This window comes from Erythrolamprus reginae, chromosome 9, assembly GCF_031021105.1.
Source record: "Erythrolamprus reginae isolate rEryReg1 chromosome 9, rEryReg1.hap1, whole genome shotgun sequence".
Classification (NCBI taxonomy): domain Eukaryota; kingdom Metazoa; phylum Chordata; class Lepidosauria; order Squamata; family Dipsadidae; genus Erythrolamprus; species Erythrolamprus reginae.
This window is the reverse complement of record NC_091958.1, coordinates 25,819,676-25,847,660: the sequence shown is the minus strand read 5'-3', so window position 1 is coordinate 25,847,660 and position 27,985 is coordinate 25,819,676. Positions and strand designations below refer to the sequence as shown.

The following is a 27,985-nucleotide window of genomic DNA, read 5'->3' as shown; positions in this document are numbered from 1 at the left end:
TGTATGACTGTAATTTGTTACTTGTATCCTAAGATTTTTATTAATACCGATATATGGAGATACAAGATTCCAAGGGACAAACATGAAAGATTTACCAAAAAGTCAATAAGAGTTGAAATTCTAAAAAGAACAAGAGACGATGGATAGATATAGAATACCTTAATATGGTGGCTATTTTATGAAGTTAGAAAAAAAGAGGTAGAAAGTAGAAATTGGGAAAATAATATGTATACTGATATATAATAAAATATATTATAACTACGCTGTATACACAATTGTTAGAAGTTGAAAGATTATCATTATGTATATCTAAATATTATTATTAGCATTATTATTGTGTATAAAACCCAGACAATAAACTGTTTACTAAGCACTTATGCAAATTTTTAAAAACCCTATTTATTTATTTATTTTCAGTTATTAATTAATTGGACTTACAGTATATGCCGCCCCTCTCCATGGAAAATACTTTTTAAAAAGGCTGGCCATCGGGATGGGAGAAGTGTAAAGCAGAAGAAGCCATCCTTCACCTACCTGCCCTATCAGGTTCATGTCTTTCTGCAAAGATTCTGCGTGTTTGCTTTGCCTCCCCGTGCTCATGAAAGCATTCTGCCGGCTGAGGTCGGTATCACGGGAACGAGAACTTTTGATGTTAGAGTTTCTGAAAGAGGAAGAATTGCAACATAGTTGGAATCTTGTCTGCAGTCTCAGAGCACAGGTAAGAAAAGTTGCACAAAGATGCGTAGTCCACTTTTTGAGAATGTGCTTTCTAAGCCTTCGGGATCAGACCCACTCTCACCTTCCCAGGGCAACAACAGACCTCCCCAAAGTAATCAAAAGAGACACCCCCCCACACACACACATACAAACACTGGCCAAGTTGGGAGACCCCCCAAGGGGTCTTTGTGGAGAATCTTTCACATTTTATACTCCTGGGTTGTGGTAACTGTGAGAATTCTCCGAAGAACGAATGCACAAATGCCTTTCCTTCCGTCTGGCTGGAGGAAGAATCAGACAGTGAACCAGAAGGAGAGGCAGAGAGACATGGAGCAGGAAGGGACTGGAGAGGCAGAGAGGGGAATGGAGTCAGTCAGATCTCCAGCCAGAGTTTCATCTGACTCAGAAGCGGAAGAGTTAATGAACCAACCTATTCTAAATGTTCGGGTCAGGAGAATGCTGGGAAGACAAGAGCAGCTGCGCAAACGCAGAAACAGATTATAGGTCATAGGTGATAAGAATCCATGACTCTGCTGTAACCTTGAAAAAGGGGAGGGTTGGAGAGGTTTGTGTGGGAGTTTATTGTTCAGTTTTGAAGAAAGTTTGCTGAATTGTGGTTTCGTGTTTGCTGTGGATATCTGGACATTCTGACATTTAAGTGTGAGTTATTTCTGGCTGACGTAAGCCTGAAAGGCTTTTGCATCTTAAACTAACATTGCTCTGAAATGCCATAGTTTTCCATTTTCTGAATATAAAGATCAACCCTTGCTTTCTTTTTACAAGTCTGCGTGTGTATGTTTGATTTAATTACTTCGTTGCTGGGTGGCCGTGGTCAGGCAGAACATTATCAATACCTGTACAATGAAGAAGCTTCAGGGTAGACACCAGAAGGAGCTTCCTGATGATACCAAGTGCCATGCAGTGGAACAGGCTGTCATGTAAATGTCTCATTATGTGGGAGGTTCCCTTTTGCTGGAGGTCTTCAAAAAATCATGTATCAGAGATGATCTGGTAGATCCCAGTTGAATGAATTAACCACTAAGAGCAGCTTCTGAGTGCCGCCACATTTAGGAAACATCTAAAGAATATGAATCTTTTTGCCAGTCAAAGGCATTTCCCTTCTTCCAGGCATTTCTATAGATTATGTTGGTTTTATTTTCAAATGCCTGCTCTACGTGTGAATGTTTATGCCTTTCTTGTGCTAATTACATACTGTCATTTTTGTTATAAGAAAGTTTTAGTGCTTTAAATAACTTTGTAACCTGCTCTGAGAACTTTAATGCAATAAATAAATCTCAAGAAACAAATGCACCCATGAGCACATATAAAGATGTGGCTGCGCCAAGAAGTGAAATTCTTCTGCTCTAGTCAATGCTAAATATTTACAAAATGCCTCTGTTTTTATGGGCACCTGATTCCATGCACAGAACAAATCGGGCCGATGGGTTCCAGCGGCCCAATCACCGCAGACGAAGCTCACCCCTTCCTTGCTGTAATCACAGCCTCGCGGACTTGCTTGCAAATGTTGAACTTAAAGTCCAGGACCCCTTTGTTCTCAATGGTGAAGCTGCCGACTTTCCGGGTGCCGTTTATCAGGGGCCCAAAGTTAATGACAGATGGAGGGACAATATTGTACTTGCTGAATAAGGCCTGCACGGACAATCGGATGGGGATGGTGGCGATGGTCTCCCCCCCCTCGCAGAGGGAAGGCTCAATCACCTGGAGCGAGGGAGAGAAGAGGCTCAGGCTGAGGGCTGGTTCCCACCTTGTCGGCCCCAGTGCTAGCTGAGCTGCCTTCTTTTTCAGCCAGAGGGTCTTACCTGGCACTGCAGAACAGGCTTGTCCTCAATTTTCACTTCCTTCTTTGAATGAAAGACAATCTGGACCTGGGTAGGACGGTCATTGGGACCAAGATTCCCCTTCTGGGGCTGGATGGTGAACAGCTGACCCATGTTAGACATCCCATATTCTGTGGATTCAATAACCAAGCTGGGGAAGAAGAACACAATCCTAAAAATCCACAATCTCTTGCATCCCTTTCTTTAACAGCTGATGAGACATTTGTGGTGTAGGGTCTCATCATCTCAGTTGCCCATCCATCCACCCACCCATCCAATCACAATTTCTTAGTCTAACTCTCAAAGAGCTTTGTGCCTCTCCAACCAACAAGCAGCCCACTGTGGCAAGGGGACCATTCCGGATGAAAAGCATGCATGGACACATTTCAAACTTTTAAAAAAGCCTCAAATATTATCATTGAAATTAAATGTGAACAATGCAGACTTTATTGAACCAAAAGGGCATGCGGGATTTGGATTGTTGGAGTTGGAGGTTAACTCAAATGACTAATCTTTGAGGCTACCACTGAGCTAGGAAAAGCTTTCATTAATGGTGCTGAAGCAAGGAGCAAAGGGAGATTAAAGGGAATCCTCTGAAGAGCAGGGCTTACTTGAAAGCAATCTCATATTTGCCTTTGTTCTTCATTGATAACATTTGCTTAGATTCATCCATAACTCTGACAACCCCAAATTCCAAACCACCGTTTGTTCCTGTAGGGCCACAAACAGAAAACAAGGTGTGAAGCCGAGGAAAATGCTCAGAATGCTCTTCTGCAATGCCTCTTCTGCCTGACTCCAGCGAGCAGAAACGCTGGGCCAAAGTTTCTCCCTTGTCACAGGGCATCCCAAAAATGCTGATGCTCAGCTCTGGCTGGGTCTTTGCCCGACAACACACTCTTCAAGAGCAGGTGGATAACAACAACGCGACACCCAACTTCAAATGTCAAAGAAACAAAAGAAAAAGATGGCAAGTGCAATGAAGGAAAGATTTCCCCGCCTCTTGGGTGAAGAGCTTCACGGAGTGTGTGTGTGTGTGTGGGGGGGGGGGGGTGTTAATCCAGATCTGGCCGGGTGGGAAGAAACGGCCTCACCCCATCCAGAGGGGTGTTGCTGTGCAGAGACCTGGTTTAACTGAAGGAACCCAGAGCGCACCAACCCCACTGGATGAAGTTGGGCAGACTGATGTTAGGGGGAACAGGCGGCCCCTCATGTAGCCGGGCTCTGTGCCATATTTATATGTGCCTTTTTTGTTTTTTTCTCTTTTGTAATGTACATTTTTTTCAATGTTTTGTTTAGCTTTGCATTGCTCTTGTAAGGTTTTTCTTCCCCTCTTTGTATTTTAACTTTCTGAATAAAATAAAAATGTGTCTAAAAGTGGTTCCTTTGAGGGCAAGGATCCAACCTCCATCACTGTCTTCTGATCCAAAAGAGGAAGGTCATGCGGAAAGCAAGTGCAGCCGAAACGGCTGTGGACCAAGGGAAGTAATTGGGGAGTGGGGCGCCGGACGGAGAAGGACTGAGTCTCTTCAAAGGCTTCCCAGTGAGCACTCGGCTGAAAAACCTCAGAGTTTCAAAAGAGTCCAAATTTTAATTTAATTTAAATAAATAAATAAATGATAACTTACCTTTGGGAAAACTAATGTCCAAGGCCACATCATAGGCCTCAGCAACAATCTGTATATTTTCAATCTGAACAATCCCCAGAACATTTTCTGCATCAGAAACCTAAAATGACCACAAAGACTGTTATTCCGATGGACACCGTAGTTGGCGGGGTCAGCCCTAGGCGCTGCCTGCTGAAGACCAGAGCCGGTCGGCTCTCTTTCATAAATATACATGTCCTACACATTATATCAGCTTCCAAGGTATTGAGTGATTGAAGGGAAATATATATTTGATGAATAAACAGCAAATAAATAATTGGGGAGGAACACTGCTCCAGTGTGACAGAAAAGACACAATCCCTGAGACTTGATGGACAATCCTGTCGGCCCTTCAAGGTCCACCAGGTTAAGAAACAAAGTCCTGTGGGCCAATGTTTATTTTTTTATAAGGTTACAGCAACAAAATCTTGCAAGCCTTACGCTTGTGCAACACCACAATTTTATCTATCTGAAAACTCTGTGTGCGTTTGGGGGAGGGGGGTGTTGTCTGTGCTGACTTGACTCAAGATGGCTTTTGTCTGACCATTTTGTCTTCTCCTGTCGCTCAAGACCACCCCTTCTCCCCATCAGTCTCTGTGCCCCCCCCATTCCCCCTGTTTCTAGATCCTCTCCCAAAAATTCCCTAAGAGCCCACCAGGAACCCTGTAAGGTGGCTGTGTTGTCTTGAGGAGCAAATCCCTCCTCTTGGTCTTGCTGCTTCTGCAGTGCTGCCTGTCCTTCCTCTTCCCCTGCCAGAAGCTGCTGCCTCCCCTCCCTACAGTCCAGTGTCTCTGATGCAGACGTAACCGGGCATCTTCCGTGCCCTACTTATTATCTCTGTGGGCCCTGTAGTCCAGAGAAGGCAGGGTCCGGTCCATTTTGGGTTGCCCCGGCCTCTAGTGACGGCATGATTGTCAGGGAGGGGATGTGTTGGGAAACCACTTGTGAATGGAAACTTAGCAAAATCTTTGCAAATCTTCCTAATGGCCTCATTGCAACCAAATCCAGCAAGCTTTCCGAGCTGCATGCTCGCTTTGTCTTGGAGGACTCACCTCCAGACGGATAGCCTTCTTGAGGTTGAGGGCCTTCGTGGCCTTGAAGCTGACCAGCAGGCAGTGCTCAGTGAAAGGCTCGATGATGCCGATGTCCTCGGACAAGCAGAAGTCATCGCCAATATTCTCCAGGCCGCTGAGCCGCCAGGCGACTGGCAGGGGAGTCACATTCTTTAGGTAAAGGGTTTTTGTTTCTTTTCTGAAAAGAAGAGAAGCCGGGCAGTTGCCAATTGATTTTGAAACCCCAACTTCAAGTGTAAATTCAGTCGACCTGCCTTGTTTTCATCTCTGTGTGGCTCATACAGATTTTTAAACAAACAATCCATTAAAAACCAATTTATTATATAAAAACATATTAAAGAGTCTCTACAATCAATTTGCAAAACAAGATCACAATCAGCAGCAAAATCTTCTTCCTTTTACCTTTAGTTATTTGCCTTACATACAGTCCAGTGACTTTTAAGATGGCCTTTTTTAATACAGTCCACTGGGCACTCAGTCCTGCTGTTTTATCCCTCCCCTTTAATTCATTATTTAAATATCCCCCCATTTCATTGAAATTTGTTTTTCTGAAATCCAATACTTCGGTTGTAGTATAGGATTGCTCACAATCAGTTTTTACATCAAGCCACAAACATAGGTCGTCACTGCAACCTAATTTTTCTCCCATCTTGACCTCTGAAACCCGATTCATGATGGCACGGAACAGAACAGAAATTCTTTGTTGGCCAAGGGTGGTTGGGCACACAAGAAGTTTGTCTCTGGTTGCATAAGCTTACAGTGTGCATATACAAGCAAGTAATATGACCTATTAATCAAGGTTTTCGGAAATCCCCTACAAAGCCCTTAGCAGGATGGCCATTTGCTGTTGAAAACCAGATGGCCACATTCATTGATTCCCCCAACCCAATCCCAATCAAATAACTTAGATTTAGTCTTTAGCAGCATTATGATATCTAAAGCCGGAAGACTGGCCAAAAGTCTCCTAAAATATTCCCCCTCCCCCCCGATAATCCAGGTGAAAGGGAGAGGCACACAATGAGTGGCCGTCAACAAACAGGGGGCTGAAACAGGCTGATCTCCCTAAAGCCCAACCTGTGCAGCAGCAACTTCTCAAAATGGAGCAGTCGGCGGTCCAGCTCCACTTCTGGGCGTACCCCCTGGCAGCAGATCCGGAAGGTGACCGGCTCCGGATTCTCCTTCACACAACAGACAATGCTGTCTTCAAACACACCAGCCGCTGTTGGGTAAGCCCAGACGGTCAACACCTGGAAGGACAGGAAAGGGCCCTGAGTGGCACCTCCTTTCAGGCCAGGGCCCCCGGGGAAAGAAGCGGGGCCTGCCGCCCTTACTTGCTTCTGGTTCGGCTTCAGCGTCAGCATGGGCGGGTCCAGGAGGTAAGTGACGGCCTTGGAGTCTTGTTGGAAGAAGAAATGCACTTCGACCTCCAAAGGGGAGACGTTGAGGATGGTGAGCTTTTCAAAGTGGTTGGTGTATCGCACAGCCTTGTACCTAGGGAGCACCGGAGGGAGGCAGAAGAGAGAAGGCAAAGGGCCTTTTGGTTGCTGCTACATTTATTGTTGTTTCAACCACTTTATTGAGGGTTTGGTTAGTTGTTTATATTATATTATACTGTAAGGGTCAGTTGAGTTAGGCAGTTCCATAAACTTGCTTAAATAAATAAATAAATAAATAACACCTAAACATCCTGTGATTCTGATGTTGCACGTTATATGAAGCCTCTTCTTTTAGACATTAAAAGGCAATTCAGCTTACACTTCCTTACTCCACAGTCAGTCTGTTCTGGCCACTGTTATATTCTTTAGGGCAGTGATGGCGAACCTTTTTTTCCTCGGGTGCCAAAGAGTGTGAACATTCTAGTACACATGCACGAGTGCCCACACATATAATTCAATCCCTGGGGAAGGTGAAAACAGCTTCCCGAGACCCCCGGAGACCCTCTGGAGGCCGAAAACGGCCTGTTTCCCAACTTCTGGTGAGGCCAGTAGGCTTCCCTGGAGCTGGAGAAGGGTACAAACCCCCTCCCCATTCCCCAGGAAGCTCTCTGGAAGCCAAAAACCCTCCCAGAGCCTCTGCTAGCCAAAAATCAGCTGGCCGGCACATTGGAGCTGAGCTAAGGCAACGGCTCGTGTGCCAGCAGATATGGCCCCGTGTGCCACCTGTGGCACCCATGCCATAGATTCCCCATCACTGCTTTAGGGTTTTTCCTACTTAGAAACATGAAGAGGCCAGAAAACCCCTTTAGCCCATCACTGCTTTTGATGGCTTTGGTGGAAAAAAAGACTCCCGGTTTGAAACACCCTCCCCCCCTTGAGCTTTCTACTATTTCCTTATCACTCTCTTATAACTCACCTTTCTCTTGACCTGCCACAAAGCAAGGGACCAAACTGGAATAAACCCACGCTCAGGATGTATTTCTTGTACACAATTTCATCAGGTTTGATAGACTTCTTACGGTGGGGGAAAACTATCCTGAATCAGAGAAGCAAGGATGCATCAGCAGCTGAACAAAGTAAAAGTTCCAAGCATACAAGACACCACCCAGAGATCCCTGAGCAGGCAGGAGCTGAGGTGAGCAAGCAACTAAGGAACCCTGCTGGTTTCCTGGGGAACAAGGAGAAAGAGGAACACGATCTGAAGAACTGGGATGTCCAATGCAGACCAGGCCCTCTACAGGGCAATGGCTCTTAAGAAGGACACTCTTGTCCTCCAGGATCAGCAAATGTTGACAGTAGAAAGAGAGCAAATTGTTGAAAAGTATAATCTTCATTCTTAGGATAATGTAATTCCCACCCATTTTAGATGGAAAATCCACATTTATTTTGTCTGTAGGAAGATAACTTTTCAGCAACAGGCTCAACCTCACTATGTCGAAGAAGATAAAATCACATGTAACCCAAAACAATTAAAATGCAAAGAGGAGATTTGGTCCCAGTAATGTTATTCAATTTCCAATTCAGCTTCTGATCACTAACTTCAAAAAGCTAGAAAAACCCACAAGGTCGCATCCTTTATTCATGAAATGATGCCACAGACAAAGGCTAAGATGGAGGGGCCTCTTGCATCCACACTGGAGGACACAAGAAGGACCACGATATGCCCAGCTTCATTGCTCTGTGTTGAAGCATGGAAGATGCCCGTGACTGGGTGGAGCTGTCTCCTCCTGCTTACGTGGGATCCTGGGAAATGGTCGGGTACGTGCAGATGCCTCTGCAGCACACTTGATACTGTCTCCGAGTTCCAACAATTTCAAAATTTAGGACCTGATCAAAAAGTCCTAATTTGATGGAAGAGAAATGGATGCGCATTGAAACCTCCCCATTAGCAGGCACAATCCAGCGAAAGCAGTTCAACCTATGGAATACAAAGCACAACAGATCTGCTTTAAGCCAGGGTCCCTAAGACCAAACTTTTGAATGCAAACTTCATGTGCGCCATCACAAAAGAAAGGTGTCCTCATTTGTGAAAAAGACGCCCCTTCCTTCCCCTTCCCGTTCCTTTTCCTTAAGTTGCCCTGTAAAAAACAAGGAAAGAGGATGAAAAGGAGGCTGTAGAAAGCCACAGTCAGCATGGTAAGAAACTCCCAGGATGAGGGCATAATAAATTAGGAACGGAATGGAAAGGAATAGAATCTAGAAAAGACCTTGGAGGGTTTCTAGTCAAGTTATACCAGTGATGGCAAACCTTTTTTTCCTCGGGTGCTGAAAATGTGTGCGCATCTGAGTCACAGACATACATCTGGATTCAAGCATTGATTAATGCTTCCTTGAGTGAGGGGTCCTTTCCGCAGCCGCTGAAAGAGGCAGTTGTGCACCCTCTCCTCAAGAAATGATCGCTGGATCCAGCCAGGTTGAAGAACGTTAGACCAGTCTCCAGCCTGCCCTTCTTGGGCAAGGTTGTTGAGAAGGTGATGGTGCTCCAGCTCCGACGGTCCTTGGATGAAGCCAATTATCTACACCTTTTTCAGTCTGGTTTCAGGACCGGTCACGATGATGGATGATCTCTGGCGGGCCAGGGATAGGGGTTATTCCTCTATCCTGGGGCTTCTTGACCTCTCAGCGGCCTTCCAGACCATTAACCATGGTATCCTACTGTGATGGCTGGAAGGGTTGTGAGTGGGAGGCACTGTTTTACGATGGTTCTCCTCCTATCTCTCAGGTCATTCACAGTCGGTGTTAGTGGGGAGGGGCAGAGGTCTACCCCTCGGCCCCTACTTTGTGGGGTGCCACAGGGGTCGGTCCTCTCTTCCCTACTTTTTAACATTTACATGAAGTCACTCGGTGAGATCATCCAACGACATGGGGTGAGGTATCATCAGTACACTGATGAAACCCAGTTATACATCTCCACCCCATGCCAATTCAGTGAAACGATTGATGTGATGTGCTGGTGCCTGGAAGCTGTAAGGGTCTGGATGGGAGCCGCCTTGAGTCCTAGGGATTGGGCGGCATAGAACAAATTAAATTAAACTAAACTAAACTAAATTAAATTAATTAAATTAAATTTTTTGACTCTAAATCAGTTAGGAAAGAGTTCTTGAAGCAGCGGAAGAGCCACTTCCTATTTAGTGGCGGGAAAAGTGATTGGAGTGGAACAGAGAGCGCTTTTCGGAAGTCCTAAAGGAAAAGTGCCTTTTTAAAAAGAACAAGGGACTCTGGCGGTCGCAAGTCTAGAATTATTGAGATGTTTCTTTTTCTTTACTTTTTTTCTCTGAGCTATGAATTACAATAGTAGTTAGCAGTTTTAAAAAGTCCTTTTTTTCTCTTAGTATATTTTTTTCTATTGAAAATATTGCTATCTAGTAGCTACAAGGTTAAAATTTTATTCAGGCTGAAACTTGCAGTTTGTGGGGGGAAAATGGTCAATAAAAATTATTTTTTTTTTAAAATGCAATTGTTCTTGCTAGGAATTATAAAAGAGAAGATAAGTAAATGCAATCATTACTTCATATTACATATAATAACTACAGCTAGGATCACCTATGTTCAACACTGGAGCACCAAGCTCAACAATATAACAAAAATACTAGAATGTGCAGAAATGAACAAATTAACCATGGAAATACAGAACAAAGGGGAAACTGTTTTTACAAAATATGGATAAATTGGTACAATTGGTTGGAATACAAAAATAAATTTAAATAGCAACGTATATAGAATATAAGGAGATAAGCAAATAGATTTGGATAAGATGTTAAAAGGTAAAGAAAAGAAAATATATCAGCATAGATAAGTTTAAGGAATAAGAAATACAGCAATATAGAAGATACAATGATGTGCTAACCTGCAAAATGAATAGTAACATAAATTGTTCATATTTTGTAAGATTATGTTATGTAACATTGATGTAATATGTTGGGGGGGATTGTGTGTTTTTTTGGGGGGGTTCTTCTATGTTTGATTTTGCATATATGCATATTTTGTATGTTTTTTTAAAAAACTGTTCAATAAAACTTTTTTTAAAAAATATTTTCAAATAGCAAAAAGACAGAAAAATGGGCATTTCAAAAGAAACTGTTATTTCTGTATGGGGGAGGGGTAGTCCGGTTCCCATCTGTGGCCACCGCATTTCCTACCAAGACAAATTCCTTGTGTGTCCAATAAAGAATCCTGTTCTGTTCTATTCTGTTCCCTTCCATTCCATTCCGATCCATTCTATATTCCATTCCATTCTCGCACTCCTCACCCCACCCCATCCCCGTCACAGACAGCTAGGGCTGGCCGATTTATCAATGTTTCCCCACCCCCTTCAGGATCCCAACCTGAGCAGCTTCTCGCTGGAGGCCTCTGCGGTGAGGCTGCCCTGGTCAAGCTCAGACAGGGCCGTCATGGTGCCAGGGGTGGGGTGGATGCCTTTCCTGCTGCGAGAGACGCCTTTCTTTTCCTTTGGGGCTTCACGGGAGGCCTCAGGTTTCTCCTTCCTGGACTTGCCTCGAGTCGGGGTGGCCAGATCCTCCTGAAAGCCAGTAGAAGCAAATCAAGATAGAATGCCAATAAATTCAAATATCAACATTAACATTCATCTACTGGAAGCTTTTAAGAGACTGGACACCAGCTTATCTGAATTGGTATAGGGCGGGGTAGGCAAAGTTGGCTCTTTTATGTCATGTGGACTTCAACTCCCAGAATTCCTGAGCCAATCATGCTAGCTCAGGAATTCAGGGAGTTAAAGTCCACATGTCATAGAAGAGCCAACTTTGCCTACCGCTGATATAGAGTCTCTTGCATGAGCAAGGGGTTGGAATAGAAAACCTCAAAGGTCCCTTCAAACTCTGTATTTTGTTATAATTGCATTGTAGTTTTCTTCTCTTTTCTAAAGAGAAGGACCGTTGAACTTACCTGAATGGTCTTCTCGATGCACTGCAAGGAGAGTCCAAGATGGGTAATTCTACAGTCTGATTGGTCGGGACTGAGTTTAATTTAAATATTAGGCAGGCACCGCCCCTTTAGCCCTCCAGTCTAAAGGAAACGAAGGAGCAGTAAAGCTAACAAAATTTATTGAAACATTCAAGGTAACTAGTAAAGATAAAAACACACACCACCCTCCAACAGGAGCCCCGGTCCCGAATTCGGGCGGGATTGGACTCTCCTTGCAGTGCATCGAGAAGACTGTTCAGGTAAGTTCAACGGTCCTTCTCCAATGCACCTGCAAGGAGAGTCCAAGATGGGATATACCCAAGATATTAACAAAGGGAGGGAGAAGGCTGGACCGGGGGCTCTGAAAAGGAACACACCCGCTGCAATACCCTCCTCCCAAAAGCTGCCTCCGCGGAAGCAAAGGAGTCAATCCGATAATGTCTGACGAATGTGGACGGAGCCGCCCAAGTGGCTGCCCTACAAATGTCCTCTAACGAAGCCTGAGTTCTCCAGGCCGCTGTAGTGGCCGCACTGCGTGTAGAATGTCCAGTAAGTCCTTGTGGTACATGAGAACCCTTAGTCTTGTAAGCCTCTGCAATGCACTCACGCAACCAGCGGCTAATGGTCTGAGAAGAGACTTTGGTGCCCAACGATCTAGTTGCAAAGGACACAAACAAAGCCTCTGACACTCTGAATTCCTGAGTCCTGCGGATATAAATTTTCAAGGCTCGTCTCACATCGATTTTATGCCACCGCAGCTCTGAAGGGTGAGTCCCATGGGCACAGAAATCTGGTAGGACTATTTCCTGTGCCCTGTGAAAGGTGGAATTGATTTTTGGGAGAAATGCTGGATCAAGTCTTAAGACCACTCTATCCGGGTGAAACCTGCACAGGTCTTCCCTGGTGGAGAAAGCAGCAATCTCAGAGACCCTCCTGGCCGATGTGATCGCCACCAAGAAAGCAGTCTTGAGAGTCAACATTCGGAGTGGAATATGGCGAAACGGTTCGAATGGAGGACCAGTTAAAGCGTGTAACACCAAAGACAAATCCCAGGAAGGGAACCGATGTATCGGTGGTGGCCTGATGTTGGCGGCCCCTTTTAGAAAGTCCCTGATCCAAGGATGTCTGGTGAGGGGGCGGTAACTGTCTCCTCCTATTATCGTGGATAAAGCGGCCACATGACGGCGCAACGTGTTTGGTGCGAGTCCTTTTTCCAAGCCTGCCTGAAGAAAGCTTAAGACCATGAGAGGGGAGGCCCTTTGTGGATCCACCTCCCTTTCCTCACAGAACTTGCAAAAGGAAGCCAGGGTCGCTTGGTAGATTCTTCTTGTCGAAGGCCTGCGAGCAGCCTGAATCGTATCGATGACTGTGTCTGGCACATCTTGGTGTTTCAGATGTTCCCGCTCAATCGCCACACGGTCAGCTGCCACCACTGAGGCTCTGGATGTGATATCGATCCCTGGGAGAGGGAGATCCGGTGGTCCGGAATCCTCCAGTGGGGCGACACTGACAGTTGCATCAAATCCGCAAACCAAATGCGGCGAGGCCAGTAAGGGGCCAGCAACAGCACCTCCGCCCTTTGCTCCAGAATCTTCCGCACTACCCTGGGAATGATTGAGATCGGTGGAAATGCGTACAGGAGCCCTGGTGGCCACTGAAGTCGAAGAGCGTTCACCCCTTCCGCACCCGGGGCCGGGAAGCGGGAGAAGTAACGTGGGAGCTGAGAGTTGCCCTGAGTAGCAAACAGGTCCAAGACTGGCCTCCCAAACCTCTGAACAATGTCCAGAAAAACCGCGGGATCCAGCTGCCACTCCCCTGGGTCCAAGGTCTCCCGGCTCAGCCAGTCCGCGCACACATTCTCCACCCCCGAGATGTGCTCTGCCGACAGGGAAGCCAGATTGGCCTCCGCCCACCTGAGCAGGGACTCCGACTCCCTCATCAGTCTCCAAGAGCGCGTCCCCCCCTGTCTGTTGATGTGAGACCGGGTGGAGACATTGTCGGTCCGCACAAGTACATGATGGCTCCTCACTAAGGTCGCGAAACTGAGGAGGGCCAAGGAGACCGCCTTCAACTCCAGAAAATTGATGTTGACATCCCACAAGTCCGACGGTTCCCATAGGCCCTGGGCCATATGTGAGGAAAGATGAGCTCCCCACCCAGTCAAGCTGGCGTCTGTCATCATCGTAAGGAGATAACGTTCCAGAAATAGAGAACCCTTTCTCAGTGCTGGGGACACCCACCACTGTAAGGACCTCCGTACCCTTGCGTCGAGATGCACCCGTTGGTGAGAGTGGCTGGACTTTCTCCTCTGGAATGGCAAGAGGAACCATTGGAGATGACGTAAGTGATACCTGGCCCATGGAGTGATATCGATACATGAGACCAGCGTACCGAGCAGCTTGGATAGGAAGGAGAGTCTGGGGTATTGTTGAGAGGTCAATTCCCGAACGAGCTCCCTGATGGTGGACTGCCTCTCCTGGGACAGGAAGACAAGGCCCCTCCTGGAATCTATGATGGTCCTCAGGTGAGCAAGATGGGTCGTGGGAGTTAAGTGGCTTTTGTCGAAATTGACCGAAAAGCCATGATCTTGAAGCGTCTGGATCGTTAGATGCAAGTCCTGATATGCAAGGTCTCTGGTCCTGGACAGAATCACGATGTCGTCCAGATAGGCCATCAGGCGCACCGATTGATGCCTGAGACTGGCCGTGAGGACATCCAGCAGCTTCGTGAATGATCTTGGGGCTGATGAGAGCCCGAATGGCATGGCCCTGTACTGGAAATGGGCCCCATCCAGACTGAAGCGCAGATACTCTCGGTGAGGTGGAAAAATGGGGACATGGAGGTAGGCCTCCTTTAGGTCTATGGATGTCATATAGTCCCCTTGCCTGATGGCTGCCAGAATAGACCTGAGAGAATGCATTTTGAACCTTCTGTACTTGACATAAAGGTTCAATCTCCGAAGGTTCAGTATGAGACGTACCCCTCCTGATGACTTCGGGATCAGGAAGATTGCTGAGTAGAACCCCATACCCTGCTGGGGTAGAGGGACCTCCTCGATGGCCCCTATCTCCAACAGGTGTGACACCTCTTGGTACAGAAGCCTCTTCCTGTGAAAGTCTAAGGGAGTACGACAAGGAAGATAGTGGCAAGGTGGAGGGCGAAGGAACTCGATCCTCAGTCCTTCTGATACCGTGGCAGCCGCCCAGGGGTCCGAGGAGGTGTTTGTCCAGATGTTCGAGAAATGTATTAGCTTGCCGCCCAAGGGGAAATCCACAGGAAAGTCATTTGGCCTTTCTGAAGCCCCTGTTGGAACCTCTAAAGGGGCGGCGGCCTTGAAAGGACCTGTTGCGATCAGACTGAGAGGCCCTGTCTGATCGAAAGGAACCCTGGCCAAAGGATCCTTGAAAGTAGGGCCTCGACATCTGATTATTGGTCGAGGATGAATCCGACCGAAAGGGCTGTCTCCTCTGATAAGGATTAAAGCGTTTCTCCTGTTTCCTGCTGGATCTAGGCATAACCTTTTTCTTATCTTTATCTTCCACTAGCACATCGTCCAGGACCTCCCCGAAGAGTTTCTTGCCCTTGAATGGTGAAGAGGCAAGGGCCCATTTGTATTTTACATCGGCCTGCCAGTTCCGCAACCAAATGAGCCTTCGGGAAGCCACCGACGACGCCATTGCCCTAGAGGCGAACTTAGCCACATTAACTGTGGCATCCGCGGAGAATTCCGTGGCCGCCAACAGCTTGTTCAGGTCCTGGCGAAGTCTCCCATCTTGTGGATCGACTCTGGACTGGAGCTCTTGTATCCAGAGGATTGTAGCTCTATTAAAAAATGAGGCCGCCGATGCAGCCCTTACGGCCCAAGCCGCCATTTGGTGAGCCCTACGAACGACATTGTCCGCTCTCTTGTCCTCAGCCCTTAATCCCTCCTGAGACTCTGAAGGGACAAGGGCATTTGAGACCAAGCTGGTCACCGGCTTGTCCACCGTAGGCAGCTCCAGAAGATCTTCCATAGCCTGGTCAAAGGTATAAAAGCGCTTGTCCAGGTTAGATGGGCCCTGGGCTGTCGCAGGGCTCTCCCATGGGCGCTGGACTGTCTCCAGGAACAGGTGGGAGGATGGCACATTAACCGTCTCCTGTTTGGGGAAGACAAACAGGCCTCCCGTGGGTTGACCCGGCGCTGAAGGTGCACCCTGACCGCCTTCTCCAGCCTGGTCAATGGTCGCCTTTGCCTTGTTCAGCAAGACCCTGAAGAGGGATGACTTAAACAAACCAGTGTAGATTGGTTGTTCCGGTGGCTGGTCATCGCCAGACAGCTCATCCTCCGCCTCACTAAACTCATCTCTGGAGAAGTTATCCTCCTCTCTGGACTCCATGATCGATTGAGAGGCAGGAGCCATCCAGGGATCCCTATACCTGGATGGCACCGGAATTGCTGGCAGCTGCTGTTGCTGTTGCACCGCATTAGCCATCCCCTGGGTGTATGCGCTGGAGATAAAGTCCTGCAGAGCCTGTGGCATGCTCTGCCAAGCGTCCTGAGCATTGCGCAGCCCCGCAGCCGTTGGAGTGAATGTAGCTGCAGGGGACTGTCCAAAATGTTGAGGAGCAGCAGCCTGAGGAGCCATCAAAGTGCTGGGCCAGGAGGCTTGTCTCCCCAAAACTAAGGCCTCTGGTCTAGCCAATCCCTCTCAGAGGCCGAGCCTACAACCCCTGGTGTGAACATGGGGGAGGTTGGCGGAGGGATGGCATGGATGGGCTGAGCAGAAGATGCAGGTCCCACTGACCTCTGAGAGGCCTCCAACTGCCTCTCAAGCGCCTTTATGCGCTTCTCAGCCTCCCTGAGAGAGGCCCCTTGAGAAGATTTTGGCTTCTGGGGCCTTTCCTTGGGGGTGCTGGGCCTAGTAACGATGGCCTCTTCCCCGGACTGGGCTGATTGATCCGCCATGGTCAGTATTTACTCACGAAAGTAGAACAGTTAGAGCAGCAACGCCACACCAACGATCGATAGTTAATATAAGCCCTCGGAAACAAGCCTCTGACTGCGCCTGCGCGTTGTCAGGCAGGAGGAACGCTCGGTGCCCCATCTCTTCGCCTGAGAGACGTTGCCCAACGAGCAGTTTAATTATGTAGAAAAAGATGGCCGCCGGGCCGTTGCCTCGGCAACCTTGGATACATTTGGGCGCGTTCCGAGCAGCCCTGGGGGTCCCCGCCTTGCCAAAATGGCCGCCGGACTGTCGTTAAGGCAACGGGTGGGAAGCCAAGCTCTCCCGCCCTCCGACTGCATTTTCAAAGGCCCTGGCACCAGGCCTGCGCCTCAGATTCCGGCACCCAACATCGCTCCATTTCCATGCTATCTGCCGCCGACGCCGATCGCGTGCTTCCGCGGCTGGGAGGCACCCAGCTGATTGTCGGCTCTCAAGGTAGCGTGGAGCGGCAGGCGGGCAGGGGGGCGCAGCTAGCGCAAATCCCCTCACGGAGGCCCCTGCCCGGAATGGACAGGCGGCCCTGTGACCTATTCGCCACGGGAGGGGCGGACCCCCCCGAGGCGTCAGTCACCACCTTGGCTACCGGGCGCTACCACGGAAGTAGGAAACTCGGGAGCTCTCTCTGTGTCCCACAGGGGCCTCCAACAATATGGGGACAATATCAGAGGAGCAGCAGCTGACAGGGTTAAACCCTCTGGAGGTTTGAACCGGGCTGCCCAAGGAAACCTTCCCCCTTGCTGCACCTGCAAGACAAAAAAGAGAAAAGAAATAAAAAATATTAGTACAAATTTATTAATAAACATGAACATTAACAACAAAACATGAGAAGAACAAACTCAAAGTCCCTTTACTGCGACTGAGTTTTTTAGACTGGAGGGCTAAGGGGGCGGTGCCTGCCTAATATTTAAATTAAACTCAGTCCCGACCAATCAGACTGTAGAATTACCCATCTTGGACTCTCCTTGCAGGTGCATTGGAGAAAAAAATGTTTTTCAATTACCCAAATCCTTGGAGCACTCGTTAGAAGGGCTAGTGGCCAGACCCTTCCCCATCTTGGTGCCCAACCTCTAAATATGCCCCAGTTGTACAGTGTCCTAGACCATATACTAAAGGTAAGGGGCTGGAGAGAGACTCCTTTGTCTCTTCAATACAGACAAAGGAGACCATTACCAGCACCTTTACTGCAGGGTGGGTTCCAATTTTTTTTTTACTACCTGTTCTGTGGGTGTGACTTAGACATCAGGTGACCGGATGGGCATGGCCAATTTGTAAAATGTGGTGAAATTCACTAAATGCTCTTGCTTAGCAAACAAAATTTTGGGCTCAATTATAGTCATAACTCTTTCTTTCCTTCCTTCCTTCCTTCCTTCCTTCCTTCCTTCCTTCCTTCCTTCCTTCCTTCCTTCCTTCCTTCCTTCCTTCCTTCCTTCCTTCCTTGTCTGTCTTTTTCCTTGTCTCTTTCTCCCTTCCCCTACCTCCCTCCCTTCCTTTTTCTCTCTTCTCAGCAGCTGGAGAAGGAAGAAAATGCTCTGGGACTGGGCACGTCCCCTGTCATGTACCATCCTAAAGCATCGTTGCCACCACCACAGCTGCCCTGCTCGTCTTCCTAGCTTCAGCTCTAAGAGCAGCAAACAGGGGCAGTTGAGTGTGTGGGGAGGGACAGGGCGCTAGTGTGGGAGCAGCCAGGAGTTCAGGGGAGGCAGTGGTTCAGCTCACTGTGCGGAGGGCAGGCACGGGGGGGGGGGGGGGGCAGGGGGTCCCCCGCTATCCCCATTCTGCACAGCCTGCTGCTGCCAAGCGGTCTCCTTCCCATCGCCGCCCGCTTTGCTCATTGGGCAGATGGGCTGGAACTTCTGTGCTTCTTTGCTTGTGCGATGGAACAGGGCTGAACATGCAGCCATCGTGTCTGCCTCTTGCCTTCACGGCTCCAATGGGGGCAGCTTTGGGAGGTGTGGGCTCATCCGGAGCTGCTGCCCTGCCGCTGAGCCTGCGTTTGACCCTGCTGCCCCCAGATGCAAGGGGAGCGGGGTGGGTGAGAGGGGCAGGGGCAGAATGCTCGTCCAGAGCACCTCATCTGTATTTAAGCCAGGCTGGGCTTGGCTTTACCTGAACCCAGCCACAAAGAACCTGGCCCGAAAGCTCCCCCTCCCCAATTCCCCATCAATCCCAGCCGTAGGACTCCGAAGAACGGCAGCAAACTGAATATTTTAGATTTTGCCAGCAGTCAAAATCACAGGAAAAAAATTGTCATTTTAAAAAACCCAACGTTATTTTGCAATGCAGGAATCAGGGAAACAACCGGAGAAAGCAGAAGGACAACTCCAGTGGATAAAGGGCTGGGCTGGGCGGGGAGGTGGTGGTGGTGTTTCCAGCCCCAATCAGGGATGGGTTCCAATTTGCCTCACTGCTGGTTCACTCCCTCCCTCCTGCGCCATGTGGGCATGCCTTGTGGGCATGCACATGCTCAGTAATGAAAAATCCAAGGGGGGGGGGGGAGCCAAAAAAAAAAAGATGGCAACTGCATGCACAGTGCCGGAATTCAGCTTCTGCACATGCTCAGAAGAAAAATAAAATAAAATAATTTATTTATTTTTCAAAAAATGGCTGCATCCATGGACCGGCACTGATTGATCTGGTTTAGTGATGTCATTGTGACATCACCAAAGGGTCGCTACTGGTTCGGGCAAACCGGTCCAAACCGGGAGGAACCCACCCGCTTTAATGGCAGGATTTGGGCTTACACCCTAAGAAACAACATCAGCACCTGCCAGCTCAGGAACCCCAAAGCAGCAACTCCCTCCCTACCTTTGCCAAGGGGAGACTCACTGGGGTCTCCACACCACACTCCCCGTCCTTTTTGTCGTCGTCTGGATTCAGATCATCAGGAACAATGAAGGTGAAGTGCTTGAGAGCTTCTGAGGCCACTTGGGCTGGTCGCTTCTCAGGGTACGGGATGACTGAGAAAAAGGCGGTGGGAGGAATGGGTGGTCCTGAAGGGCCCAGCCCCAGACCATTCAAGATCTAGAGCAAGGAACAAGGTTGAGTTGTCACTTCCACGTCATGCTTAACAAAACTGCAAACACAAGGCCTGAAACCTTTGTTTTTAGTCTTATCCCAAAGCCCTATCAACTTATTTAGGAGCAGCCATTGAAGGCATGTCAAACCATCCTAGGATTCATGTTTGGCTCTGCATTGATTGGTCAGCCTTCAGTATTCAAACAAGCCAATGATACAGGAACCATAAGCCACAGGGAACTACTCTTAGATGACATATTAGCTTCTAGAAACAATTTTTGAGAAAACGGGACAAAATATCTGGAGTCTTGTTCCCACCTGGTGGTTCCTCAGTCTGTACCATGAAGAGGATACCCCCTCCATCCCCATATAAATATAGATATTTATATAGCTAGTAATATGGCAGAGCACTAAAGGGTGACCTAATTTGTTGTGCCTTTGGGAGTGACCAGTATTTTCTCAGTCTGGCTGGATGTCCCTTGAGTAAGCTTGTTCCCCAAGCTAATGAATCCTTGAATCCCATCACATTCTCCTTGCAACTCTCCTTCCCAGCCCTCCCACTGGGCCCCTCACCCCAGGGCTCACCTGGATCACCTTGGGCAGCTTGCCACTTTCCAGGATCCGCTTGCCACTGGACTCCTCAGAACTGAGCACATGGATATCCAGAGAGGTGATGCCAATGTCCCTCTCTAGGCCTTCTCCTCCTTCTCCCTCCAGTCCAGCGGCTCTGCTTTCCTCCATGGCCTTCAGCTTCTCCAGGCGTTCCCGCTCTGCTTTCTCCTTCTCCAGGCGCTCCTTCTCTGCCCGCTCCTTCTCCAGCCTCTCCTGGCGCTCTCTCTCCCGGTCCTTCCTACCTTTACGACCGGATGGAGCCTGGCGCTGATCCTCAGCGTCCTCCTGCTTATCCTCTGAGCCTGGTGGCTGCAGCTGGACCAGCTGGATCCTATCCCAGAAGATCAGGATCTGAGCGATCTCCTTCTGGCTGGCCTCATACAGCTTGAACCGCTGTGCCAAGTTCTTCTCATTCTCGCTCAGGTCCTTTTCTGCTTCCTCCTCTTCCTGGGCTGTAGCAGGCCCTGCACCTGGCTGCCCATTCTGCAGGGCTGACCTGCTCTTCTTTTTCTTCTCATCTTTGTCATTGATACTCAAATCTGGACGCTCCTTTGCAGAACTTTTCCGCTCTAAAGTTTCATTCAGCTTCCCGTCTGATTTGTAAGCTGATATGGTGGGATTCTGTGAGAGGAAAAGGAAGGAAGCCTCCAGCTGTTCTAATTGTGCTGGCATCGAGGAAAAGAGCCTCTTGTGAGCCAGGCTTCCAGGCTTTCCAGCACCCGGATGTCGTGATTAAGGAAACTGACACCATACCTGGTCATCAGATACGACAATTGAGGGAGCAAAGCCACCTGGATTGCTCCATCAGAGGCATCAATTTACTGCTCCAGAATAAAGTGGAGTTTAGAGTTTAAGAAGGTGGCCCTGATGGAAATATACAGGTTCTGTTGTTTGGCAAAAGGGAGTAAAATTGTTTTAAGTTAAGAATGTCCAGATAATGCAAGATTTGCAAGATTCTGGCGCCCTGGACTGTTCCACCTGGTGGGGTTGACAACGATGCAGCAGTTGGGCGGGACATCCCTTGAGACTTACCTGCTTGCCTCCTTGCTGGCCTTTTTTCCCCCCTGCCTCTTCTTTCTCTTTCCCCCCATCCTTCTTATATCGCTTGGACTTCTTCTTCACTTCTTCTTCCTCCCGCAGGCGCTCCAGTTCTTGTTGGTGCTTCTTTTCCTCCAGCTCTCGAGCTAGCTTCTCCAGCTCCCTTCCAAACATTTCACAAAGAGAAGATTTTTAAATAAATCTACATAAATGTCTATAAAACATTCAGCCATGAATTTCAGTAGTATTTCGCTAACTTAAGGTGCACAGTTTTGGTAAGAGCCACATCCTGCACAGGGCTACAAAAACACAAGTCACCTTCCTCTGTGCAAATTGCCAAGCAAATAGGCAGACCCATAAGGGAAGAGTCTCCTTACCTTCTTTTTCTGTCCCGTAAGGCCTGCAGCAGCTCATTGTCAAATTGGATCTTTTGTTCTTCAGTAAGGGCATCATACTCCTCTTCGTCCATTTCCTGAAGACGAGCCTTCTCTCTTGCAACAGCTTCCTGCTGTTCCCGCTCTTCCACATAAATCGAGAAGGAAAAGAGATGCCTCAATCTGCCCACTGGGCTTCCATCCATTAATGATAGCAATGCCCGAGTCCCCATCCCATTACAGTTCTTGCAAAAAGAGAAGAAATTTGGAAATCCAAATGCTCAAAATCATATTTCAATACAACAACCACTACCACTACCTCAATCACAAGCTCAACAACCACTACCTCGTCCACATGCACAACCATTGACATCTACCAACCATCCAAACAATATATCCTTACTCATCAAAGACACCCTTGAGTTTCTTCCCCAAATCCCTTCAACTTTAACCTTAGACTGTCTACAGTCGACCTCCCCCCATTCTTAAGACATCTGTAAGGGGCGTGCATAAGTGCACCATTGTGCCCACCGTCCCTGTCTTGCTGTTTTATTGTCCTAATTACCTGTCCCTACTTTGCTTGTGTTCATGTTTATACCAATACCTGCTATTTTGTACTGGCTTTGACAAATAAATAAACTAAAAAAGAAGCAAATTTCATCGCCTGAGTCTATCGAATGAGACTGGGAATAAGACACAAAAAGGGCTCACAAAAACCACATTGTTCTTACCTTCCTGCTCTTGCTTGCTTATGTCTCTAGCTTTCATAGCAGCAAAATCCTGGCAGAGGTTCACAAAATAGAGGTACCGCCGGTTGTTGATCGCTTTAAGCAGACAAAGGAGTGCTGATACCATACTGCGGGAAAACATAGTTTCCAACCCATCGAATACCATACCACGATAGCAATCACTCAACTGTTCAAAAATGGAAACACACCAAGTTTAGATCAGTCAGCAATGTGGTAATGCTGTGCACACATCTCGCTAATGCAAGTGAAAGACATAGATTTCAATGGTAGCTAGAATCAACTTATTAGAGTCTTCCAGAAATGGAGGGAAGCTGAGATATGTTGACATCCAATAAGAATGCCCATTTTCTCCAGTCCATAAAGAAGAAAAGATTTTAAAAATCCAAGCCAATGATTTGACCAAACAAGCATTGTTTTTGAATGATCTAGAACAGTGATGGCGAACCTTTTTTTCCCATGGGTGCCGAAAGTGTGTGTGCACATGCTATTGCACATGTGTGAGTGCCCACACCCATAATTCAATGCCTGGGTAGGGCGAAAACAGCTTTCCCCACCCTCCCTGGAGGCCCTCTGGAGGCCAGAAATGGCCTGATTCCCAAACTTCTGATGGGCCCAGTAGACTCATGTTTCACCCTCCCCAGGCTACAAAAGCTTCCCTGGCGCTGGGGGAAGGTAAAAAAAAACCCTCCCCCATCACCCGGAGGCTCAATGGAAGCCAAAAACACTCTCCCAGAGTCTCTCTACGAGCCCAAAATCAGCTGGCCGGCACACACATGAACTTTGGAGCTGAGCTAAGGCAACAACTTGTGTGCCAGTAGATATGGCTCTGTGTGCCACCTGTGGCACCGTGCCATAGGTTCGCCATCACTGATCTAGAAACTTCAGCAATGTTGCAGCATAGGCCTCCAATGTTGGCTGTTTGACAACTTGTGGACTTCAACTCCCATCACTTCAATCCCAGTGATGCTGGCTGAAGAATTCTGACAGTTGAAGTCTACAAGTCATACAGTTGTCAAGGTTGAAGACTCCTGTCTAGTAGGATTCAACCCCTGATATGGTTTTGGCATTCAAAAAACTAGTTCTGCAGCAGATAATAGTTGACTGGAATCTGCTATAGGTCTTGTGACACACAGTTTCATGTTCCTAATGAGGTTATCTTCTGTGGGGACTCACAGCTTGCTCAAACTTTTCTAACAATAACAGAGCTGGAAAGGACCTTGGAAATCTTCTAGTCTAACCACTGCTCAAGCAGCAAACTCGCTATAATTTCAGACAAATGCCTGTTCAGTCTTTTCTTTAAAACCTTCACCATTTTCTCCCTGTTTATAGAAAGCAGGAACTTTCCAGTGGTATCTCAATTGTTAAGTCTTGGTATCTTTTACAGTAAACAGAAAAATCTCACTTTGCAGTAGGAACCCAGATGATAACTGCCCTTCTGCATAAATCCAACATATTTCTGGTTATGCCATCATTTCTTGTAGATATTCAATAACAAGCCTGTTTAACTAATGATTTATTCCATATTCATATAACAGATGTAGAACAGGGTTAGAACACATATAATAATACGGTTATAAAAGACCTTGGAGGTTTCTAGTCCAACCTGTTCTGTCCGAGTCCCCCAAGAAATAGGCCCACACACTGATTTTACAAGATTTAAGCATGTAATTCTAATATTTTAGGAGCAGGAAGGTTTGGATTTAGAAATCCAGCAATAAACCAAGAAATAAGTCTGTTTGGTGCCAGCTGATAACTAGAGTCCAAAACAAAAGGCAAAAATCACAGGTATTTTCTCTGATCACACAGCTCTCATTAACTGATACACTCTGAGTTGGCAGGAAGCCCAGAGATAATGAGCCCAACTCCCCAGTTCATATTCATCATTGAAATAATAATATCCCAAGAGAGAAATCCGAGCGGACATCTGGAACGTAACAAAAGTTGACTTCTGCACTGAAGCATCACTTGGCTCAACCTTAAATAGCCTAAGGATGTGGCCAATCATTCTAGAGATCTATTCATACAGAAACCTCCTCTTGCTTAGCCATTCATGTCTTTTGGCAACTCTGCATACCCTAGCATCAAGAAGAAGCTGTTCTTCTTCTCCTCAGTCACTCATGAGTACCTTGGGTACCACCATTTTTCTTTAGCATTTGGAGAAGGCAGAAGCACAAAGAAAAATCCATCTTATTCTGCAGCAAATTGTTATCCAAGGACACACCCATCCCACATACAGAGCACCCTAGGTGAGATTTAAATTGCTTGTATTTATTAATTGTTATGTTCAGCAGTAACTAAATACTGTTTATCTTGTATTTGGTTCTCACTGTAGGTGTCCATATTTTCCCCAGTTTCACCATATCTAGTTCTTCCAATAAAGAACATGGTCTGCTTTATTGGAGGATATGTGGGTTTAGCTGCATGTTGAGCTGCACACAGACTAACATGTAGTGAGGACAGAACATGGAAGCTTGTCTACTCCAAGGATAAAACATCCAGACACAAACTGAGCAATGTGGCATATGCAGTACAATGTCAGGGATCCTCAAACTACGGCTTATGGATGGATATGGTCTGCCGGGGCAATGTATACACCCACGTGCAGTGGTGATTAAGCCCCGCCCTCTCTACTGCCCTTCCAGGCACGCCTTGCATGGCTGGCTGCACCACTTGCATTGTCCTTCCTCCAGCCATCACCCTGATCTTTCAGCCCGTGGGGGTTTGCTCACTGCAAAGGTCAGGGCAAAGGGCAGAGTTAAAGTCTGCTCATTGCAAAGATCAGGCTGAAGAGTGAGGACAGGTGGGTGGGGGGGGGAGGGCCGGCTGATATAGGGGTGATATTGGCAGCGCAGCCACATTGTGCCTGGCCACCCCCAGCAGCTGTGCTGCAGAGAGTCCACGGGGAGATGCGGGCTAAGGGAGGGGGCCGAGCGCTTTCAGTCTTACCTTCCAGCCCACGGAGCTTGCAAAGCTCACCACAGCTGCCTGCGAATGTAAGGCTGACAGCGGGTGAGGGAGATATGTTCTGCGCCCACTGGCTCGACCAAAGGGTGTGAGCCAATGGTGAAATTTTTAGATTTCACCACTGGACACTCCCCTTGGTTTCTCCTTCCAGCTGCAATTACCTGCATCCTCTCCGAAAGAATCTCCACCAAAAGCTCATCTGGAAGCACGCAACTCATCAGACCATAATCCCCAATTCCACTGGCACTGATACTCAGGCGTCGCTGGATGGGGGCACTGGGAATAGGGCTGGAGGGTACCTGAGAAGGCAGTTGGAAAATTAACACACTAGTTAACTAACATTAAAAATTTTGGACATTCACTTTTTGTAATTAACAACTAAATATTTTACTTTGCTGTGTTATCTATTTTGCCATATATTAAAATATGCTATCTTAATAAAATGATTTATTACTTTTTTCTCTTTTGGTTATTTCAGAGAGGCCCTCAACAAAAAGGAATATGGAAGTGGGGGCACAGATGAAGCCAGTATTTGTAATGCACTTCAAATGTAGAAGATATTAAGCATATTAAATATATCCTTTTCAAAGTTAATTATAGGATTTGGAGAGAAAAGTGATTAAAATTGTTAACAATTGCTTTTACTGCTTTCAGAAAAGGAGAAAAGGAGAAAGTAGAATAGGTAGCGTAAGGGCTTAAAATCAATAAAAGCATTTGAAAATAGGTGACAGGAATCAGGTTAGAAATTGCAATCTCAAGGGATTTGAAATCACAAATTTAAATTTTAAAGACTAAAACAATTAAGCCCATTCACGATTGCCTATCAAATCTAAAGTAGAATTGAGAAATTAAATTCTGAAATAAAATCTAAATTAAGAGGTATTCGCAAAGAATAAGGTTGACCAGACATGCTAATTTTCCTGGAAGACTTTGAAGTTTTTCAAATGTTTTCTGAGTTGGTGTGCTAGAACACAACAATGGACAGATGGAAATGAATGTAAAGTACCTCTCACTGGCAGACATTATACATCAGATATAGTAAGGAGTCCCAGAAAAGCCAGAAAGGAATTTAGAAAGAAGACTAAACCAGGAAATGATCCAATCACCTGATAAATGGACTAAAGAAAATGTCTACAAAATAATTGTTGGTATTTGGGTGTCATTCAGACTGTCAACCAGCACTTGTATCCTTAAGCACAGCTGACCTGACTATCCATTTCAAGTGAGGGGGGAAAGAAGATGCAGTTTCAATTGTGAGCTGGTATTTGGAGGTATTCTACTATTCAATGAACTGTCAGACAGGTGGTCCTTGCCTACTGACTACCCATTCAGCAGCCATTTGAAATTACAATGGTGCTGAAGGAGACTTACAATCAGGCTTCAAACTTGTTGTGAGTGCAGCATATCTGCATTCATTTGTTTGTGCTTTAGGCCTTTGGCAACGGTGGGGGGTGGGTGGCTCTTGGAGAAATGAAACCAGGGGAGAAGCTGTCAAGAAGGGCTAAGGTGCCGTCACAGGACGTCATGCTCAATAAACCCCCAGAGATTCATGTAATAGCCGTGCCAGTCCTCGATGGAGTTGCTGGTCCAATTACAGTCAGTAAGTGGGGACTGGGAGGGGTGGATTTTCACCTGGGATCCAGGCAGATCCAGCTGCGGCTGCTGCTGCTGTTGCTGCTGCTGCTGCTGTTGTTGTTGCTGCTGCTGCTGCTGTTGCTGTTGTTGCTGCTGCTGCTGCTGCTGCTGCTGTTTCAGGGACATGTGGCTTTCTGGCTTGCCTCGGGCCATGGCGGTGCTTCCTCGGTAGCCCCGGGAGACGTTGGAGGGGGCCCCCGTCTTGGACTCGGAGCTCTGCTGGCTGCCATTGGAGGTGTGCTTGGCCAAAGCCTCAATGCTCATCCGGGTTCCCACGCCAAGGGTCGCCTGCCCCTCTGCACCTGGGAGGAAAAGTGGGGAGGAAAGGAACACGGCTAGGAGGAGGAGCACAAGAAAAAGTCTCCTTCCTTGTTGGCAGGCAGGAAAAGTATTAATCAGTTGCAACCCCTCTGCAAAAAAAGAGAATCTTCTCTGAAGAAAATGCCCCGTTGCAGCCAGGACCCACTTCCACATCCCTCTATTTTATTGACCCCTGTTTTTGTGCTTTAAAAGAGGGAAGGACCCTACATGCACACTCTATGGATTGAAACACTTGACTCTAATTTCCCTTTCAAATGAACTGTCGAACTGATGAACATAGAATTTTTGCTATATGCAAATACGTAGCTGTGAAACTTCTCTTCAATTTAAAAATTAATGAAGGGTAATGGAGAGGCATAAAAAAGATTTTAATTTGCCCCCACTTTGCTTTAGCAACTCTCTAAACTGCTGAAGCCTCAGAATCAACATACAAGCCTGACACTTAGCTGGCTCCATCAAAAAATCCCCTCAAAGAAGGTGTCACATCTCCTCATAGTAATCCACACCAAAAGAGAATTGTCAAGTTTGAAGCACCCTTATGCTATTGCAACCATTATCACTTCTCCACTTGCCAAAGAACCAGGGGGGGAAGGGAAGGGTGAGAGGGAGTGCAGGCTCCAGGCTCATCTTGCAGATGAGAGCCAAGGCCACTCCGGCAGGTGTTT

General features: G+C 47.2%; 1 protein-coding gene across 8 annotated transcripts in view; it reads right to left on the bottom strand.

The window, feature by feature from the left end:
* HYDIN (HYDIN axonemal central pair apparatus protein) overlaps window positions 1-27,985 on the bottom strand; it is a 164,195-nt gene that overhangs the window by 44,565 nt on the left and 91,645 nt on the right. For 6 of the 8 annotated variants that reach the window (XM_070760601.1, XM_070760604.1, XM_070760602.1 and 3 more), the window contains 18 exons: window positions 26,997-27,301; window positions 25,526-25,663; window positions 22,383-22,566; window positions 21,655-21,796; window positions 21,272-21,440; window positions 20,213-20,860; window positions 19,418-19,633; window positions 11,033-11,226; window positions 8,443-8,625; window positions 7,624-7,743; window positions 6,603-6,762; window positions 6,346-6,518; window positions 5,251-5,449; window positions 4,181-4,280; window positions 3,167-3,266; window positions 2,538-2,706; window positions 2,198-2,436; window positions 535-661 (listed from right to left, as the gene is read on the bottom strand). In XM_070760601.1, coding sequence (XP_070616702.1) covers window positions 535-661; window positions 2,198-2,436; window positions 2,538-2,706; window positions 3,167-3,266; window positions 4,181-4,280; window positions 5,251-5,449; window positions 6,346-6,518; window positions 6,603-6,762; window positions 7,624-7,743; window positions 8,443-8,625; window positions 11,033-11,226; window positions 19,418-19,633; window positions 20,213-20,860; window positions 21,272-21,440; window positions 21,655-21,796; window positions 22,383-22,566; window positions 25,526-25,663; window positions 26,997-27,301 — 3,566 coding nt within the window. Of the gene's footprint in view, window positions 1-534; window positions 662-2,197; window positions 2,437-2,537; window positions 2,707-3,166; window positions 3,267-4,180; window positions 4,281-5,250; window positions 5,450-6,345; window positions 6,519-6,602; window positions 6,763-7,623; window positions 7,744-8,442; window positions 8,626-11,032; window positions 11,227-19,417; window positions 19,634-20,212; window positions 20,861-21,271; window positions 21,441-21,654; window positions 21,797-22,382; window positions 22,567-25,525; window positions 25,664-26,996; window positions 27,302-27,985 lie in introns of those variants that run through there. The other 2 variants (XM_070760603.1, XM_070760608.1) reach the window with 2 other exon arrangements.